Below are 17,599 nucleotides of genomic sequence, written 5' to 3' on the forward strand. Positions count from 1 at the left end.
CCCTTGTTTTAACAACATCACTCAACAGCGACGACAACTAAGGCCCTGTTTACATTATTTCGAATCAGCGGATCATCAGGTTAACGTTTTTAAAATGATTCGCGCGCACACAATTTCTGTGCCCGCAACAAAACCGTTCCCCGTGCACACAGCAACGCCGATACACGGCTACGCTAATCACATGACTAATTAGACGGCACGTCACATGATCCCAGTGCATATCGGGCATGCGCAAGTCACTCACCACTTGCAAGTGGAAGGATGGCAAGCCTAAAGACCATTTTTTCATGGACGGACGACGAGGTCCAATTGTTACTAAACGTAACATTGGATTATAAAACAACGGTGTCGGCTCAGGGTGTGGACTGGGAAAGTGTCCAAACAAAATATGGGGACATGTTGTTTTCCATGCTGTATTTCCGTCGACAAATAGCAGGAAGTGAAGTCTGCGCCGTTTTTCAGCAGTTGCGTCACATGACCAACATGGCATGACCAACAGTGACGTTGTCCAATGACGACGTCAGCTAGAGCTCAGCACTGCGTATCCTCGTTCCTCAATGTTTACACAGCACCGGATCAGATACGTACTGGGTTGAATATGTGGGCCCTGGCGGATTCAAATTGTTCCGGCGTTTTAATGTGCACGGACAGTGCATCCGCAACGGAAACGATACGGATACGGTCTAATGTAAACACCACCTAATAGTCATCTCGGAGAGTTTTTCCGCTTGCCACCGTTGCCTCAGGCTTGCTCATTAGGGATAAATTTATTTTAATTCATATTTTTGAAGTTATTTTTCCTCGAAAGCTGCTATGCGACAATATGTTGTTAAAATCACTGTGAATAAATCGAATTGGCTGCTCTTTTCCACCTGTGTGTGGAAGTGAAGCAGAAATTCAGTAGAACCGTTTTGAAATCGGACACTTCGTTTGCTGTATCGTTTCATTCAGGATGTTTGACGGTCCAGGAGCATCTGAGTGAAGTGATCTCAGCTCACTTCCAAGTGAACCCAACCTAGTATGGTTCAGCTGCAATAGGAACGTGACCGACCAGGCAAAAAGAAAATAAACACTGCACAAAATGTTTTAATTACAGGGGATACGTTCCAGGATCTGACACGGGTAGCTGAAACTGCGGATAGGAGCGAACCGTGTATAAAGTTCTCTATCTTTCTCTCTCAAATAAACAGGATTCTGATTTTTCCACTTTTAATATTTTCAGCCCAGGGTAAACCACAGATAACTGAAACTGTGGTTACAGGGTCAGCGGCTATGAACGGCGGTCCTGCTGTATTTAGCTGTTTATACAATTAGTTTTCTGTCTTTTTTTTTTTTTTTTTTCCCCCCACTTGGCAAAGGTTTGTCTCCATTGCCTTATTTCTAACCAATAAATGAAATTATTTTAAGACTCGTCATCCCTGTACGCCTTAAAGGCTTATTACCTGCAGTGTGAAGTAGAGGTCTGTGCGGGACAGAATTTTCAGTCCTGCTCCCGCAAAGAATTATGATTTTTCAGTCCCACTCCCGCCCGCGCCTGCAATATTTTTGTCCCGCTCCTGCCTGCAAATCCCGCATGACGTGACACAGTTGTTGGATGGGGCAGAATATCTCGCACATCGAATTTGCCTATTGTGGCTGCCGTGTCAACTAAGTGTTGGGCTAACTGAACTAATCCCCGACCAGCGATGCTGTCATACGGACAGAGGTCCGCAGCAACAAAACGCATTTCTCCATGGTCTTTGCCTTCAACGCATCTGTCACTTTTGCGTTGTTCCCTCTGAACTCCAACAATTGCTGTCCTTTTAAGACAGTACATACATGGCGATTTCAGGCCTGATGTACCTGATTTATGGCCGTTGTATGTCAGAACCTTTTGGCACTTATCACAACAAGCAAAGGGCAGCTGATTTCCCTCTGCGTCGTACACGAGTGAGAACGACTTCCAAGGCCAAGTCTACATTAGACCGTATCTGTCTCGTTTTCTTCGCGGATGCACTGTCCGTTTACATTAAAACGCCGGGAAACGGGAATCCGCCAGGGTCCACGTATTCAATCCAGATCGTGTCTGGTCCGGTGCTGTGTAAACATTGAGAATACGCGGATACGCTGTGCTGAGCTCTAGCTGGCGTCGTCATTGGACAACGTCACTGTGACATCCACCTTCCTGATTCGCTGGCGTTGGTCATGTGACGCGACTGCTGAAAAACGGCGCGGACTTCCGCCTTGTATCACCTTTCATTAAAGAGTATAAAAGTATGAAAATACTGCAAATACTGATGCAAATACTGCCCATTGTGTAGTTATGATTGTCTTTAGGCTTGCCATCCTTCCACTTGCAAGTGGTAAGTGATATGCGCTGGGATCACACACACAGCGGCTCAGTCCCGAATCACTGCTCGTGCGCTATACTCGCGCGCTCTGTGAGCTGCACAGGGCCGGAGTGCGCACCCTCCAGAGGGCACTCGCTGTTCAGGGCGGAGTGATTTGGAGCGCAGGATGCCTGCGGAGCCGAGCGTATCCGTGTATTGGTGTTGCTGTGTGCACGCTAATCGTTTTAAAAACGTTAATCTGATGATCCGCTGATACGGTCTAATGTAAACCCCACCCAAATGTCTGATTTCAGGACTCTTGACTTTTTAACGGTAAATGTACCTCTTTTTAAAACAGCACTTACTTCTGAAGCTCTGTGAGCTTCACTAGAGGAGCTCTGCTCTTCTGCCATGATCGGAGATCTCAAACACGGAAGAGCGGAAAGGAATCGGAAACTTGCGCGAGATCAGACCACATCCGCAAATTTAGGCATCTTGAAATGTTTTTATTAATGCCAAATAAAATATCCAGCACAAATTATATATGATAGACATAAATTAATTTATACATTTTATTTTAAACACGTTTTTAGTTAGCGGGACTGCAGCTTATCACCTCTCCCGCTCGCTCCCACATTGTGCACTCCCCCTCCCGCCCGCGCCCGCAATGAGCTTTCAAAATTTGTCCCGCGCCGCATTGCTTTGCGTCGGGTCCCGCGGGAGTGCAGGGCTCTAGTGTGAAGTCAAACCAAATAGTATACAAATGGAAAAAGTATCACTTTCCTGCAAATTTAGACTCAGCAGATGGAGTAATGGTTGTAAAGTCATATTTGCGTCACCAGGAAAAAAAAGGAACAGGATGTTTATTTGGTGTCCACAGCCTTGTGTTGTAATTACAGCTGGCCCAAGTTGATCTGTGCTCATCCTCCATGACTCATTGAAATGGCTGTATGTTAATTTTCTTGATTAAAAATGCTGGCAGGACATGTAGAGCGCGTGCGATCTGGATTGGACGGACCGTTCACGGTACCGAGCCGCAACGCTGATGTACGATGCGTTTTTAGTATGAATTCAGGATAAACATGAGAAGCTCGTGTGCTGTCAATAAGCGTCAGAAGGATCTTTCTTTCATGATGAAGATTTTGATGCTCGGTTCGTTACTTATTTCTGTCTGGAATGACCGTGAAGTATCTTCACAATTAGGAGTGGCCCAAATTCATTCCATGCTTGGTGCAGTTTTATTTGTAGTAGTCCTGAATCCGATTTCTGATCTATTGCATTGCGCGGTCTGTCTCGACGGTGAGATCGGGTTACGTGATTAACTTAGTCTTAGCGATTGATCCTTCGGCACTCGGTAAATGTTCCTCTGATGACCTTGTGCTCTTTTTATATAGCAGTTGATAACACGGCTCGCGTTTCACCTCAACACCCTCGCTGTTTCCTCTCTGGATTCAAAGCCATTTGCTTTGCGCACCGGTGTTGCATGAAAAACGGTTAAGATTGGCGATTACCTGCTTTTATTTGTATCTGAGAAGTAATCGAGTGTTGATGTTGGTGTAGACTGTTAGGAAAGTGAAATGATCTCGTGTACATCAACGCCGCGCCACTAAAAGGTGCTGAATTATTAATAAATTGTGCCTCATAATGACGGAAGCAGACACCGTTTTCTAGTCCGTGCCTCGCAGCGGAAAAGGGTGGGTGGGGTTTGTTGGGGTATTTTTATTTATTTATTGAGTCTCATCTAGCACTGTTTTAAATCGAAGATGTGCTGAGATTATATTCACCATAAAACTTAACTCTAGGAAGAAACAGTTGATTTGGGCAGCAACATGCTTGGTAGCTGTGTGGAAGGTGTGTTGTGGCTTGTTCAGTTGGTATTATGGGAAACTGTGTTGACAGCTGGCTTCTGTTCTCCGTCAGCTGTCGTTTTGGAGCACTTCCACCTGTCGTCCTTCTCACGCATGCTGCAGAAAGCACAGCTCATGTCTCATCCTCTGAGCGGATTGTGGCTGAAAGCACTCGGACATTTGTGAGAGGTTAAAGGTTACACCAGAGTCTCGCACCAGTCTGCGTGTCTCCTACTGAGTGTTAAAACCATTAAAAATAAGAGCCACTAGACGTCTGGCGATTTGATCAGTCCAGCAGCGCGTCACTGGACGATGTACCGTGTGATCAGCGGTCCTCCTTCCATCTCAGCAGAGACCGATTTCCTCAAACCTGCAGTTGGTGGTCGGACTGGAAATAAACTGAAGCTCACTGGTTTAAGCGCTTCACACTTCCTGTCCACCCTGGTGGTGTTCATCGGGCTATTTTTAATACCATTCCTGAAGGAGCTCTACCCAGTCCCACGCACTTTTGAAAGAACTTGTGCCCAGTTCTCAAAGGCAAGGCAAGTTTATTTATATAGCACATTTCATACACAGTGGCAGTTCAATGTGCTTTACAGAAGTAAAAACAAAAACAGTAAACAATAGAGAAATAAAATTACATAAAATAATTTTATTTTTATTCTAAAACAATTAATTAAAAGAAATTAAAAGAAAATAATAAGAATTAAACAATAGTAAAAATAAAATAATAAAATGAAGTAGTAGTTCAAATAGGATGAGAAAGAAAAGGGAAAAAAAAAACCAGCAGATATTGAGGTATTTCACCTGACGTCACAGGGTCACGTGACGCCCCGGTGTCCGCCATTTTGGACGGCAAGCTAGCTAATGTCAACAACAGTAGCTGGTATGTTACTGTAGCAATGTTTACGTTCAGTCATTTGGATGACTGTTAAAACCTTTCAGTCTCAAGTTTTTCCTTTACTGGATTTACTAGTTTACTGAGCGCTAGCCAGCCAGCCGGCTCCGGAGCGCTAGCCAGCCGGCTCCGGAGCGCCGGCCAGCCGGCCCCGGAGCGCCGGCCTGCCCCGGAGCGCGCTCAGTAAACTAGTAAATACAGTAAAGGAAAAACTTATAACGGGCCATGTCTCAACAAACTAAGAAGTTATTTCAATGACATTTAATAACATTTTGTTTATCCTGAGGACCAAAAGTAAATGAAAATGTGAACAAATCTTAGCTGTCAGTGAACAATCCTGGTGGAAGCAGGTAAACGTCGTTCTCTAAGCCTACTAACCTCAATTTTTGCAAATACCTCTCCCTCTGCTCGCCCTGTAAATGCCCTACGTCGCTGGATAGTGAAGGTGTTTTCTGCATCTCGCTCCTTTTTCTTTTATGTTTTTCGTTTGTCGCCTTCCTCGCATTCAAACTGATTCGAGCCGTGACGTCCAAAATGGCAGCGTCACATGACTTGGTCACGTGAGTGAAATACCTCAATAGAATAAAGAATAAAATAGGATAAAGTTAAAGTAAATTTAAAACATGCAGAGAAGTAAAAATTATAAAGAATGTAAAGAAGACAATATAATTATTTAACAGAAAGCATCTGAAAACAGCTTGGTCTTTAGTCTAGATTTGAAGCTGCCAACAGCAGGAGCATGTTTAATGTCCTCTGGGAGTTGGTTCCATAGCTGTACTGCATAGTAGCTAAAAGCTGCTTCACCACACTTTGTTTTAACAACTGGTTTTAATAGTAAATTTTGCTGTTGCGATCTGGTAGATCTGATTGGGTTAGGCCGCTGCAACATATCAGAGAGGTAATTGGGCCCTGTACCATTTAGAGATTTGTACACCAGCAGCAATGCTTTAAAGTCAATTCTGTAGCTTACTGGAAGCCAGTGAAGGGACCTTAGAATTGGAGTAATAAAGGAGTTCTGACAGCTCCTGCTCACTCCTAAAGGAAGACCGACTCATCGTTCTCACTCCAGGAGGAATTCTGACAATCCCACCGGCCCCCAAATGACTTCTGATTAATCCTCCTCTTTCCTGAAGGAACTCTAACCAAACACACCCGCTCCCAGAATAATTCTGACCCATCTCTCACTCCTGAAGAAATTCTTTCCAATCCTGCCTTCTCCCTTAGACACTTTTGACTAGATGCCCTCATTCTTTTGAAGGAATTTTGACCAATTCAACTCGTTGGTAAATTTTGCCTGCTTCTGAAGGATTTCTACCAATTCTTCTCTCAAGAAGGAATTCTGACCAATCCCACTGACTCTGAATGGAGTTCTGACCAATCCCACCCACTGCTGCAGACTTTTTTTTTTTTACAAATCCCACTATCTCCCAGAGGAATTATGTCCCACTTTTGAAGAAATTCAGTCCAACCCCACCCACTCATCAAGCAAATCTGTAATTTAAACCACAGTGACTGTCAACATTTAAAAGCAGTGACTGATTAAAGAGTAAATGAATTATGCAACTCCCAACATGACCAGACGTGGTCTTTTCTGCGTCTCCCCCGCTAACGTCCTGATGCACCTCTCTGCTGCACAACACGTGCTTGAACTGGAACATTTGAATGCTAGTGAAAACACGCAGGGTTACGTGAGTGAGTGAGTGAGGTCGAGATGCTTCCTTTTCCTGATTTGGATGTTGATGATCCAGATCATTTTTCCTCCCTTTTGCTGATCCTGGAGTTTCTCCCCTGAGCAGATATTTTATTGAAGCAACAAACGGTGTTCTGACTTAAATATCACTGGCTGTACCTTTTTTAATGTGAAGTCACTGGCCAGGTCTAACTGCCCTTGGCAGGATACGATGGTTCAAGTGAGTTCGAGTGTCTTGAGAATGTGGCCTCTATGCAACGCAGTGTCACAAATCTCATAGCACAAACGTTCTGTGTCAGATAAAGGAATCCAGGGACACATATCCGCCCGGGGGCGTTTTGAGTTATTGACAGATTCAGAAAGTACAGTTTCTAAGCTTTCCAATGATGCCTTCCATGTGGAGATCTGACAGTATTTGAAGAATGTGTGGCCTTTTGAAAGTGTATACCTCTTAAAACAGAAAAGGGAGAAAATCGCCTTCAAAGTTTTCCATCTCAGCTACTCTGGGTGTAGGGCGGGCACATAATGCTGCTCATTTGCATGACATTAAGGAAAGCCCTACCCCCTACGAGCTAGCACGATGCTACTTTCATGTAAACAAAGATCACCACGTCAATTTTCCTTCCATGCAAAGTATGCCCAAAACAATTATGAAGTACAAAAATAAGTCCTAAAGTATACTTTAACGTTTTGTGGTTGAAAAATTACTCGCACCATAAGAAAGAAAGATAGCACGATGATGACTAACACAATGCTAGTTTCATGTAACCAAACCACAACACTCTACGTTACATGCAAAAATAACCACACAACCTTAGATTAATAAACTTACCCCATCAGAAAGAGAAACGTCACCTTGCACACATCAATCCCTCCGATGGAATGTAGTCCTAGAACACTTCCTTTTGGTTGCGTTTTTTTTTTGCTAGAAATGGTCATCTCCGATGTAAATACCGTGTGTCTGTTTGCTTCACGGTGTTTCAGCTCCTCTGCGCTCTGTTTAGTAACTCATTCCATAGTGAAATTACATGCCTGTATGCAGGTTAAGTAGCCACGAGCTCAGCTCGTATCATACAGCTGATTGGTGAAAAAAAAGACTTAAATCATCATGTGAATGGCCCATATGGTAATTTACCCACACCCCCCAGCAGGCTACAGTCCTGACAAAAACGAGACAATTTGCAACAAAAAATGTATGCTTTTCCAACAAAACAATCTATTATCTGAAATACTGATTGCATTCTTCAAGATCTCAACTTGCACATGATGGGAAAAAACAAAAATCACAAATTTCGAAAAAAAAAAAGCTGCTTTTGCGATTATTTCGGATTCGTTTCGGCCGACGTGTCCCTGGGTCCCGAGATGTGCTGCGGCGCACCGTGAGGGTGGAACTCATGAAGCGTGGTCATTTGATAGTTACTGGAACGGCGCATTGAGATTTATTCCATTTCTGATGCATGTTTTGTTTAATTTAACTTGTGTGTGACTTTTTTTTTTTTTTTTTTAATTATTGTTTGGTTTAAATACTTCATATTTTTATAGCGAGCTTACTTGTTTTGTGCTTTTGGGACAGTTTTAATGAATGTTCCTTTTAATTCTCTCTCTCCAGGCTAATGAGATGCCTAAACTTACAGAGCAGTTAGCAGGCCCACTCCGACAGATGCAGGTAACAGACATTCAGTCTGAATTACACACACACACACACACACACACACACACACACACACACACACACACCTACCTTGTGTGTTTATGCAGCACTGATATTTATCTCATGTGTTTACATTCATAAACGGCGTGTCCTATCAGCACTCGTGCCTCCATTTGCTCTCCTCGGATGTGTTTACCATGGAGAGATTTGAGTTTAGATACCCACGTGTGGTTTTGCTCCAGCGGAGGAAAGTTTCTCTCTGAAGTTGTTCTCTGTTGTGAATCTCATGTCGATGACTGACTCGTATCTCTGTAGTTCCTGTTATTTTTGACCTCTCCATATGCAAGTAAGGTTTAAGAGGAGGTTGCTTCGACGGGTAGCGTATTTAAGATCACGGTCCTGCTCCAGATGTTAAGTAATACACCTTTTATTAATTCTCCCAAATGGGGTTTTCAGAATTAATTTACATGAAGCTTAATATTGAAATATAAATAAAGAAAACCACATCCTTAATTGCAGTAATATACACACTACCGTTCAAAAGTTTGGGGTCACTTTGAAACGTCCTTATTTTTGAAAGAAAAGCACTGTTCTTTTCAATGAAGATCACTTTAAACTAATCAGAAATCCACTCTATACATTGCTAATGTGCTAAATGACTATTCTAGCTGCAAATGTCTGGTTTTTGGTGCAATATCTCCATAGGTGTATAGAGGCCCATTTCCAGCAACTCTCACTCCAGTGTTCTAATGGTACAATGTGTTTGCTCATTGCCTCAGAAGGCTAATGGATGATTAGAAAACCCTTGTACAATCATGTTAGCACAGCTGAAAACAGTTTAGCTCTTTAGAGAAGCTATAAAACTGACCTTCCTTTGAGCAGATTGAGTTTCTGGAGCATCACATTTGTGGGGTCGATTAAATGCTCAAAATGGCCAGAAAAATGTCTTGACTATATTTTCTATTCATTTTACAACTTATGGTGGTAAATAAAAGTGTGACTTTTCATGGAAAACACAAAATCGTCTGGGTGACCCCAAACTTTTGAACGGTAGTGTAAAAAAGTATATAGTACTAGAATAAATGACTTTAAAATAGTGTATGCATATGCACAAAATTAAAATCGGCGTCTTTTGAGTTCTTGTCTTGCTTGCCTCTTGAAGGAAGCGAGTGTTGTCGCGTTCCTTACTTCCGGTGATAATTCATTAAAAGAATTTATGGCTCTGAAGAAAAAGGCGCGCTGCGCTGTTGCAGTGCGGCACTTGGGTACATTTAAGAGATCCTTGCGTCTGGTATTATACCTATGAACGTTTGGTAAGCCTTGTACTTAATGTTACGTGCAGGCGTAATGTATCTACAGTCAGCCAACCAAGCTCATTTAGTAGAGGAGAAATGTGGTTGTATTTTCTAGTATTAGTCAGTATTCGTGCAGCAAAGTTTTGCCTAAATTGCAGCTTGCAGATGTTTTGTTTGAAAGTTCCAAACCGGACAGTAGAGCAGTACATTAATTTCCTCAAAACAGAGTTCAAAATTACATACAAAACTTCCTTGGAGAATAAATGACGGACCCTACTTATGCGACATAGACTAGACAAAAGTGAAGACAGTGCAGAAATATGATCAGTAAAAGTCAGGCTGGAGTCCAGGATAACGCTCAGATCTCTTGCGGATGGTACGGTGGTACGGGTGTTCGCCCAGGAAGGGTAATGTGACGTCAGATAGCCGGGATGTAAGTCGGCTCACTCCAAACAGCATGAGCCTGGTCTCCATCCATCCATCCAGTCCCTATATCCCAACTCCAGATGTTGCATTCCCCCCCCTCCATCCATCCATCCATCCATCCATCCATCCAGTCCCTATATCCCAACTCCAGATGTTGCATTCCCCCCATCCATCCATCCAGTCCCTATATCCATCCAGTCCCTATATCCCAACTCCAGATGTTGCATTCCCCCCATCCATCCATCCAGTCCCTATATCCCAACTCCAGATGTTGCATTCCCTCCCTCCCTCCATCCATCCATCCATCCAGTCCCTATATCCCAACTCCAGATGTTGCATTCCCTCCCTCCCTCCATCCATCCATCCAGTCCCTATATCCCAACTCCAGATGTTGCATTCCCCCCTCCATCCATCCATCCAGTCCCTATATCCCAACTCCAGATGTTGCATTCCCCCATCCATCCATCCAGTCCCTATATCCCAACTCCAGATGTTGCATTCCCCCATCCATCCATCCAGTCCCTATATCCCAACTCCAGATGTTGCATTCCCCCATCCATCCATCCAGTCCCTATATCCCAACTCCAGATGTTGCATTCCCTCTCTCCCTCCCTCCATCCATCCATCCATCCATCCAGTCCCTATATCCCAACTCCAGATGTTGCATTCCCTCCATCCATCCATCCATCCATCCAGTCCCTATATCCCAACTCCAGATGTTGCATTCCCCCCATCCATCCAGTCCCTATATCCCAACTCCAGATGTTGCATTCCCCCATCCATCCATCCAGTCCCTATATCCCAACTCCAGATGTTGCATTCCCCCCATCCATCCATCCATCCAGTCCCTATATCCCAACTCCAGATGTTGCATTCCCCCATCCATCCATCCAGTCCCTATATCCCAACTCCAGATGTTGCATTCCCCCCCCTCCCTCCATCCATCCATCCAGTCCCTATATCCCAACTCCAGATGTTGCATTCCCCCCCCCTCCGTTATTTGAGTTTCCCAATACACGTCTTAAAAGAACAAATAATTGAATGTGGCAGCTGTGTAGAAAGGGCATCGAGTTCCTGTACATGAGCATCTAAATCACATCTCTGAAAGTTTTTCTTCAGTAGCTTTTGTCCTGTTCATCATGCAAATTCTAAAATCTAATCAATTCATTTACGTTTAGTCACTCGTTCTTGACTTATCACACTAATGAGAATCTCAGATGGACAGACGAGCTGAAACCATAACGTCGGTCACTCGATGGAGGCAGAAAACACACACACACACACACACACAAACAAAGGTGCTTACAATTTTAGATTCTGATGTTGCATAAACCATTTCCATCTTGTAAAATGATCGGGTCTTAAATTTTATGATGCGAATCCATTGTTTAAACTACCAACTCACATTTTCCACAGAGGTTTCCAGCTTCTTGTTAGTTATTCAAAGAAAGGAACAATAACTGACCATAGCAATACAGCTGTAACGGTGTTATTTAACCTGAATCGAATCGTTCTGGTTAACAGGAATGTGCCAAGCGCATCGCTAAAGTCTCAGCCGAGGCGAAGCTGGACGTGGATGAGGACACTTACCTGAACCAGTTCCGTCCTCACCTCATGGATGTAGTGTACACTTGGGCCAACGGAGCCTCGTTCTCTCAGATCTGCAAGATGACGGACGTTTTTGAAGGTGATTTTTTTTTTTTTTAAATCCCAATCTGATCATGGGATCTCGACACATCCCTGGATCAGTTGCATCTGGATTTGCTTTGCGTTACATGAAGACGTTTTCTTGGCGGCGATGAGTCTCGTGTTGTCCTAATTCAATAAGGGCCTCGTCACTAATAACTACCTGACTGGTTTTCTGGAAAAGTATTTTATAGCATGCCAACCGAACATGTGCTTAATGCAGACACATGGTCTGTTTTTTAAATGTTTACAGAAGGTAGTTTAGAAATATTATAAGACTATAAGCAAAGGTTTTTTTTTTTTTTTAAACAGCAAGTCATTATTTTATTTTTTTTTAATATGAATTAGCATTTCGTTAAAATATTGTGATTTGCGGTTTAATATCAGCATGCGTCGAGCTCTGATGGCGTTGTGTGATAAAGCCCAGCTCGTCGTCGTCTGTGTATCGGGGAGGTCAAGTGAAAAGAGCATGATAAATTAAAGTGAAGGCAGAGGATAAACCCGAAAACAGAAGTGGAGAAGATTGAGTTCTTGGCGTGTGTGCGCACGTGTGTGTGTGTGTGTCCTAGTTGAGTTTGGTGAAAAAACGGGAAATGTTTTCATCTTCCAAGGAAAATCTGCTTTCTTTTAAAGAAGGAAAGAAATATGTAATGGAGGTGAACAATGAATTAGTGAAGCGCACCGAGGCCAGAACGTGACTCGATTTGTTTGCTATGCAATCAAGCAAGAGAGACCCGGGTGTATGTTATGTTATCACTCCATAGGGAGGACATGGAGCAATTTCTTTCCACCCCTCTCACTGTGTTCTCTGTCACTCCCTGTGCGATTTTTAGGCAGCATTATTCGCTGCATGAGGCGTCTGGAGGAGCTTCTGAGGCAGATGTGCCAAGCAGCCAAGGCCATCGGGAACACTGAGCTGGAGAACAAGTTCGCTCTCGGTATTTACTCCTTTCCTTTAATTACAAATGCACTCAATCAAAAGCTAGCTTTCATCACGTATAGTTGTTCTTACAGGAAACGTTTCGCTAGATACGCTCCGTGAGCGTATCTAGTGATTCACAAACCTGCCTGATGAAATGAGCTCCAACCTTTTTCTTGAAATTTCACAGCTTTGACATGCTGTCTCCTTTTTTTTTTTTTTTCCCCCCCAAACCAGGCATCACGAAGATCAAGCGTGACATTGTGTTTGCTGCCAGTCTTTACCTCTGAAGGATGAAGCTGCTGTTGAGAAATTCCTTCCCTTTATCATCAAGACAACAACATGATGGTGGTGACAGAACATGTTTATTAACATTCAGCTTCACGACTCCAATGACTTCCTTCTTTTGTCTTCAGACAGCACAATGTGTTTTTGGTGTGTTTTTTTTTTTTTTTTTTGTACATAGTGTTTTAACATAATTTTAATTAAAAAAAAAAGGTGTATAGCAAGAGTTATTTTTCTTTAAAAAAAAAAACTTTGCTAGAGGAGCAAATCTGTTAGCATCATACACAGGAAAGCAGCATCAGCAGCCCAAAGGCATCACGAGACGCAGAGTCTGGGCAGAGCAGAAGGGGAAAGCAGGGGTTACATTCACAGGTTTCCACCCCAGTGGTCCTTCCTCACAGTCGGTGTGCGCTGATAGACCGTGCTGTCGGAACAGCGAGACGCAGAACGTGGCTTCGGTGTTTGGTGCAGCTTCAGTTAGTGGCATCATAGTGGTTTCCATTAGTCGGTGTCTCCTGGAGAGTAGTGTGCACTATCTCGTCATCTTTCTTTGGGGCTGGTGGCTTCTTGAAGAAATCAGACACGAAGAAGACCTGAGGGAGAAATGTAAGGATTATGCTATAGGGTTTTATATAAATAAATAAAAGATGGAACAAGGCTTAGAATACAAGAGTGGACAAATCGCAAACTCAAACTGATTTCATGTCCGCCACGCTTGAGTTGAGTTTTGGTTTGTAGTTGCTTAGATGAGTCGTCAAAGCAGGAAGTTGGAATTTTCAGGCACTGTTTTCTTTCTCCAGTGTGGGCAAGAAACATGAATGCCTCCATGTTCATCTGTCCAGCCAGCAAACCACTGTGATGCACAGTTTATTAGGAACACCCACTGTTCTGTGCAGTTCCCTTGACATCATGCAGATACAATTCTTCAGTTAAGCCTCGGTCACGGCTGGTCTACGTGCAAGAAACGCACGGAGGGCGCGCGTACGACGTGGATTTTCGAGCCGTAGACCGGCCGCAGAGGTTCTTTGTCATGTCAAACAAACTCTACGGGCGCTTACGTTTTTTTCAGGTTGCAAGACAAACTTGCGGCCAACGTGCGTCTTTCTCCACGAACAAAAAAAAACGCAGCTATGTGGGAAACGCCAAAAATCGCACGTCCAGTTATTCCAGTCGTGACCTAGGCTTTAACGTTCACTTCAAACATCAGAATGGGAAAAATTGTGATCTCAAAGCATGACTGACTTTCACTGTGGCATGGATGTTGGTTTGAGTATTTCAGAAAGTGCTGGTCTCATGGGGTTTACCCAGAATGGTGCAGAAAACAAAAAAGTGAGCGAGCGACAGTTCTGTGGGTGGAAACGAGCGCCTTGTTGATTAAGAGGGGTCTGAGAAAAATGGACATTGTTTCGAGCTGCCAGGAAGGATATAGGTAACTCTTTACAGCTGTGGTGAGCAGAAAAGCATGCAACATTGGGTTCCACTCCTGCAGCCAAGAACAGGAATCTTAAAATCAAGAACAAGTTCCTATCAAAGTGGCCAGCAAGTGTATATTTAGACACGTTACATGTTGGTTACTATGCTGATTTGATGTCGCTTGCTGAACTTGGATGTTCGAGACCCTTAAAGCCTCGGTCACAACCGGCCATACGTGCTCCTACGGCCAGTCTACGTGCAAGAAACGCACGGAGGGCGCGCGTGTGACGTGCTGATTTTCAAGCCGCAGACCGGCCGCAGAGGTTCTTTGTCATGTCAAACAAACTCTATGGGCGCTTACGTTTTTTCAGGTTGCAAGACAAACTTACGGCCAACGTGCGTCTTTCTCCGCGATTTGGGGAAACGCCAAAAATCGCACGTCCGGTTGTGACCTAGGCTTAAGGGACGTTATCTTATGGCCCTTTTCCACTACCCTTTTTCAGCTCGCTTCAGCCCAACACGGCTCGCGTTTCGACTACCTTAGAGCAGCATGACTCAGCTCGCTTCAGCCCTGCTTAGCACCCAAAACTCGCACGGTTTTGGAGTGGGGCTGAAGCGAGCCGAGCCGAGTGGGGCTAGGGGCGTGAGCCAGACACTCCCCTGTGCACTGATTGGTGAGGAGGAGTGTCCTCACATGCCCACACACGCCCCGCGAGCACGCTGGGATCTGTAAACACCGTAAACCCGGAAGAATAATAATTACGAATTACGAGAATTTCTGAAGCCTTATGCGCCTCGCCTCATCTATACGCTCTTGCCAGTATCTGTTGGCGTTGTCGGTGACAACAAGCCACAGCACCAAGACCAGCAACACTAACGACTCCATGTTTATTGTTTACTATCCGGGTCGTGAGACTACCGCTTAAAAGATCACTGATGTCACTGTTTGCGCCGCCTAACGACATCGAGTGACGTCCACCCACTTTCGCGACCTCCACCCAATGTGTCCACCCACTTCCAGCCAGCACGGTTCAGCGCGGTTGTAGTCGAAATGCAACTCCAACAGCCCCGCTCAGCCCGACTCAGCCCAACTCAGCCGCGTTGGTAGTGGAAAAGCAGCATTAGGTTTTTCCTGCTTGGAAATTGCAAGTTACAGCGTTTGTTCAATGAGAAAGAACACGCATCCTGTCGACTTTTGCAAAATGAATGTCATCGTCTGGCGTGAATGTTTAAAAGGCTATCTGTAAACCTCGATGCATATGCTTCCAAATCCCACCGCCTGCTGCACTACACACATTGGGTGTTCTTTAATAGAGGGATGTAATAGAGGAACTTGCACGTGACATGACAACGTGGTCTTTTCAGAATCTGAAACCGTGTCGAGGGTGTGAATGATGTGATACAACAGAACCCTTATCAGGAGCTGATGGGGATTACAGCCACACCGTTGTTCCCTTAGTCTGAATTATAGCCAGTTAGTTTGCTAGTGCACGTTTTATTACATTATGTTAACGACCACTTCTCAGCCCAGTCAGTTAGGTTTCCAGGCAACCGAATTGTCTGAGTAACACCCAATGTCCACATTGATAAGTTTCTAAATAGGATTTTGGTCATGGACACTTTAACAAAAACGCATACTTTAGTGGTAATGCAAATGACGGGTCTGGTCCTGTTAAAAACAATAAACATGTCTTTAGGGGAATAAAAAGCTCTAGGGCTCTAGTAAACACCTAAAATATTACTGAACCCATTTAAATAATGAGCTTGCTCTTAAAATAAATGGATCAGACAATCTGTTCCAAAGTAATTATTATTTTTTTTTTGGTTGCCAAAGTGTTACTACACCTGCACTCGGTCACATTTAAAGTTGGTCCTGATGGTCATTTACTTCAAGTGTTACCCATAATGCCCTGCAAACATCAGTTTTAACACTGAAAAGAAGCTGCTTGCTAGCCAGGTTACAGAGCTCATGTGTAGGAGTCGGTCAGGACCTGATTGAGGACAGGGAGGATCATTAGCTACTGAAAGGTGACAGGTCAAGTGATTTTGTGTTTTAAGACTGCAGTAAAACCTGAAGAGCTGAACAGTATGTGCCATAATCACCCTGCTTAAAAATAAACATGACCAGGATAGACTTTAAACAGAATTCCTCAGGCGGTGTGTGGATTTTTTTTCCTAAAAAGGTGGGAAAATTAATTTTAAAACCCCTTTGTGAAGACGGTGTATAATAACCAATATATCTAGGCGGAGACAAGGACCCTTACCACCAGTAAGGCCATGCCCGCTCCTTGTATGAGGCCCGTGAGGACGTCGCTCCAGTGGTGTTTATAGTCGGACACGCGGGACAGTCCTGTGTATATAGATGCAGCAACCAGGAAGAACTGGATTGTGGGTCGTAGGAGTCGAGCCCATTCATCCTGCCATCGAGCCTGCAGATAAAGCTGAGAGAAGGAAGAAGTGATTTAGAGGTGTGAATGATATATGATATAAAATGTACAAAACCTTTACACTACTCAGTGAAGGGATGTTTAGTGTTTGCTGCTTAATTGGCAGAGGTGTGTAAAAATTAGCATGTGGAAAACAATCAGTACGTTTACATGCACATCCAAATCGAGCTACTGTCGGTAATCGAGCAAAGGGTCCCAGCAGGAGTGCCAGAGAAATCCAATCCTACATGCAACTGTGAAATCGAGCTATTGTGTAAGGTGCATTGTGCACCCGAGCCACACGTGGCGCTACATGCCCCATCGTGTTGGTACACTTCCGGTTGTCGTCATGAAGAAGAGCTATACTGTTCCCAGATACTGCTGACGTATTCCAGCCCAAAACATGTTCAAATCCGCCAAAAAGCACTTAAAACCCCCAATCTGGCAACATTGGCAGTTCCGTGTTCAAGCTGTTAGGCTTGCTCTAACAGACTGTATGGCTACAAACTGTCCTGCGCAGACCACTGTTTTGTAAGACAACTTATTTTGCACAATTGTATATTTTTCTAAAGTCCATTTTTTGCTTACAAAAAAATATTTTTTTTTTGCTTACAATTTAACTTGTCTTAATAAACACAAAGTTAAATTGTTTTGTTTTTATTGACATTCTTCAGATGTTGGACATCTATCTATATATATACACACACATACAGTGACTTATGTACACAATTCACAGCTATGCAACAGCTGTACA

The 17,599-nt window shown here is 43.8% G+C and overlaps 2 protein-coding genes across 4 annotated transcripts in view; one reads left to right on the forward strand and one right to left on the reverse strand.

The window, feature by feature from the left end:
- mtrex (Mtr4 exosome RNA helicase) overlaps positions 1 to 17,491 on the forward strand; it is a 98,209-nt gene extending 80,718 nt beyond the window's left edge. The window contains exons 24-27 of the mRNA XM_060908909.1: positions 8,354 to 8,410; positions 11,641 to 11,803; positions 12,636 to 12,740; positions 12,959 to 17,491. Of these exons, the coding sequence (XP_060764892.1) occupies positions 8,354 to 8,410; positions 11,641 to 11,803; positions 12,636 to 12,740; positions 12,959 to 13,011 (378 nt within the window). The 3' untranslated portion in view covers positions 13,012 to 17,491. The remainder of the gene's footprint in view (positions 1 to 8,353; positions 8,411 to 11,640; positions 11,804 to 12,635; positions 12,741 to 12,958) is intronic.
- Positions 13,068 to 17,599, reverse strand: part of plpp1a (phospholipid phosphatase 1a) — a 64,788-nt gene continuing 60,256 nt past the window's right edge. For all 3 annotated transcript variants that reach the window (XM_060908915.1, XM_060908914.1, XM_060908916.1), the window contains exons 5-6: positions 16,684 to 16,860; positions 13,068 to 13,599 (exon numbers count right to left, since the gene is read on the reverse strand). In XM_060908915.1, coding sequence (XP_060764898.1) covers positions 13,480 to 13,599; positions 16,684 to 16,860 — 297 coding nt within the window. In that variant the 3' untranslated portion in view covers positions 13,068 to 13,479. The remainder of the gene's footprint in view (positions 13,600 to 16,683; positions 16,861 to 17,599) is intronic.

Source organism: Neoarius graeffei, chromosome 25 (assembly GCF_027579695.1).
Source record: "Neoarius graeffei isolate fNeoGra1 chromosome 25, fNeoGra1.pri, whole genome shotgun sequence".
NCBI classification, from domain to species: domain Eukaryota; kingdom Metazoa; phylum Chordata; class Actinopteri; order Siluriformes; family Ariidae; genus Neoarius; species Neoarius graeffei.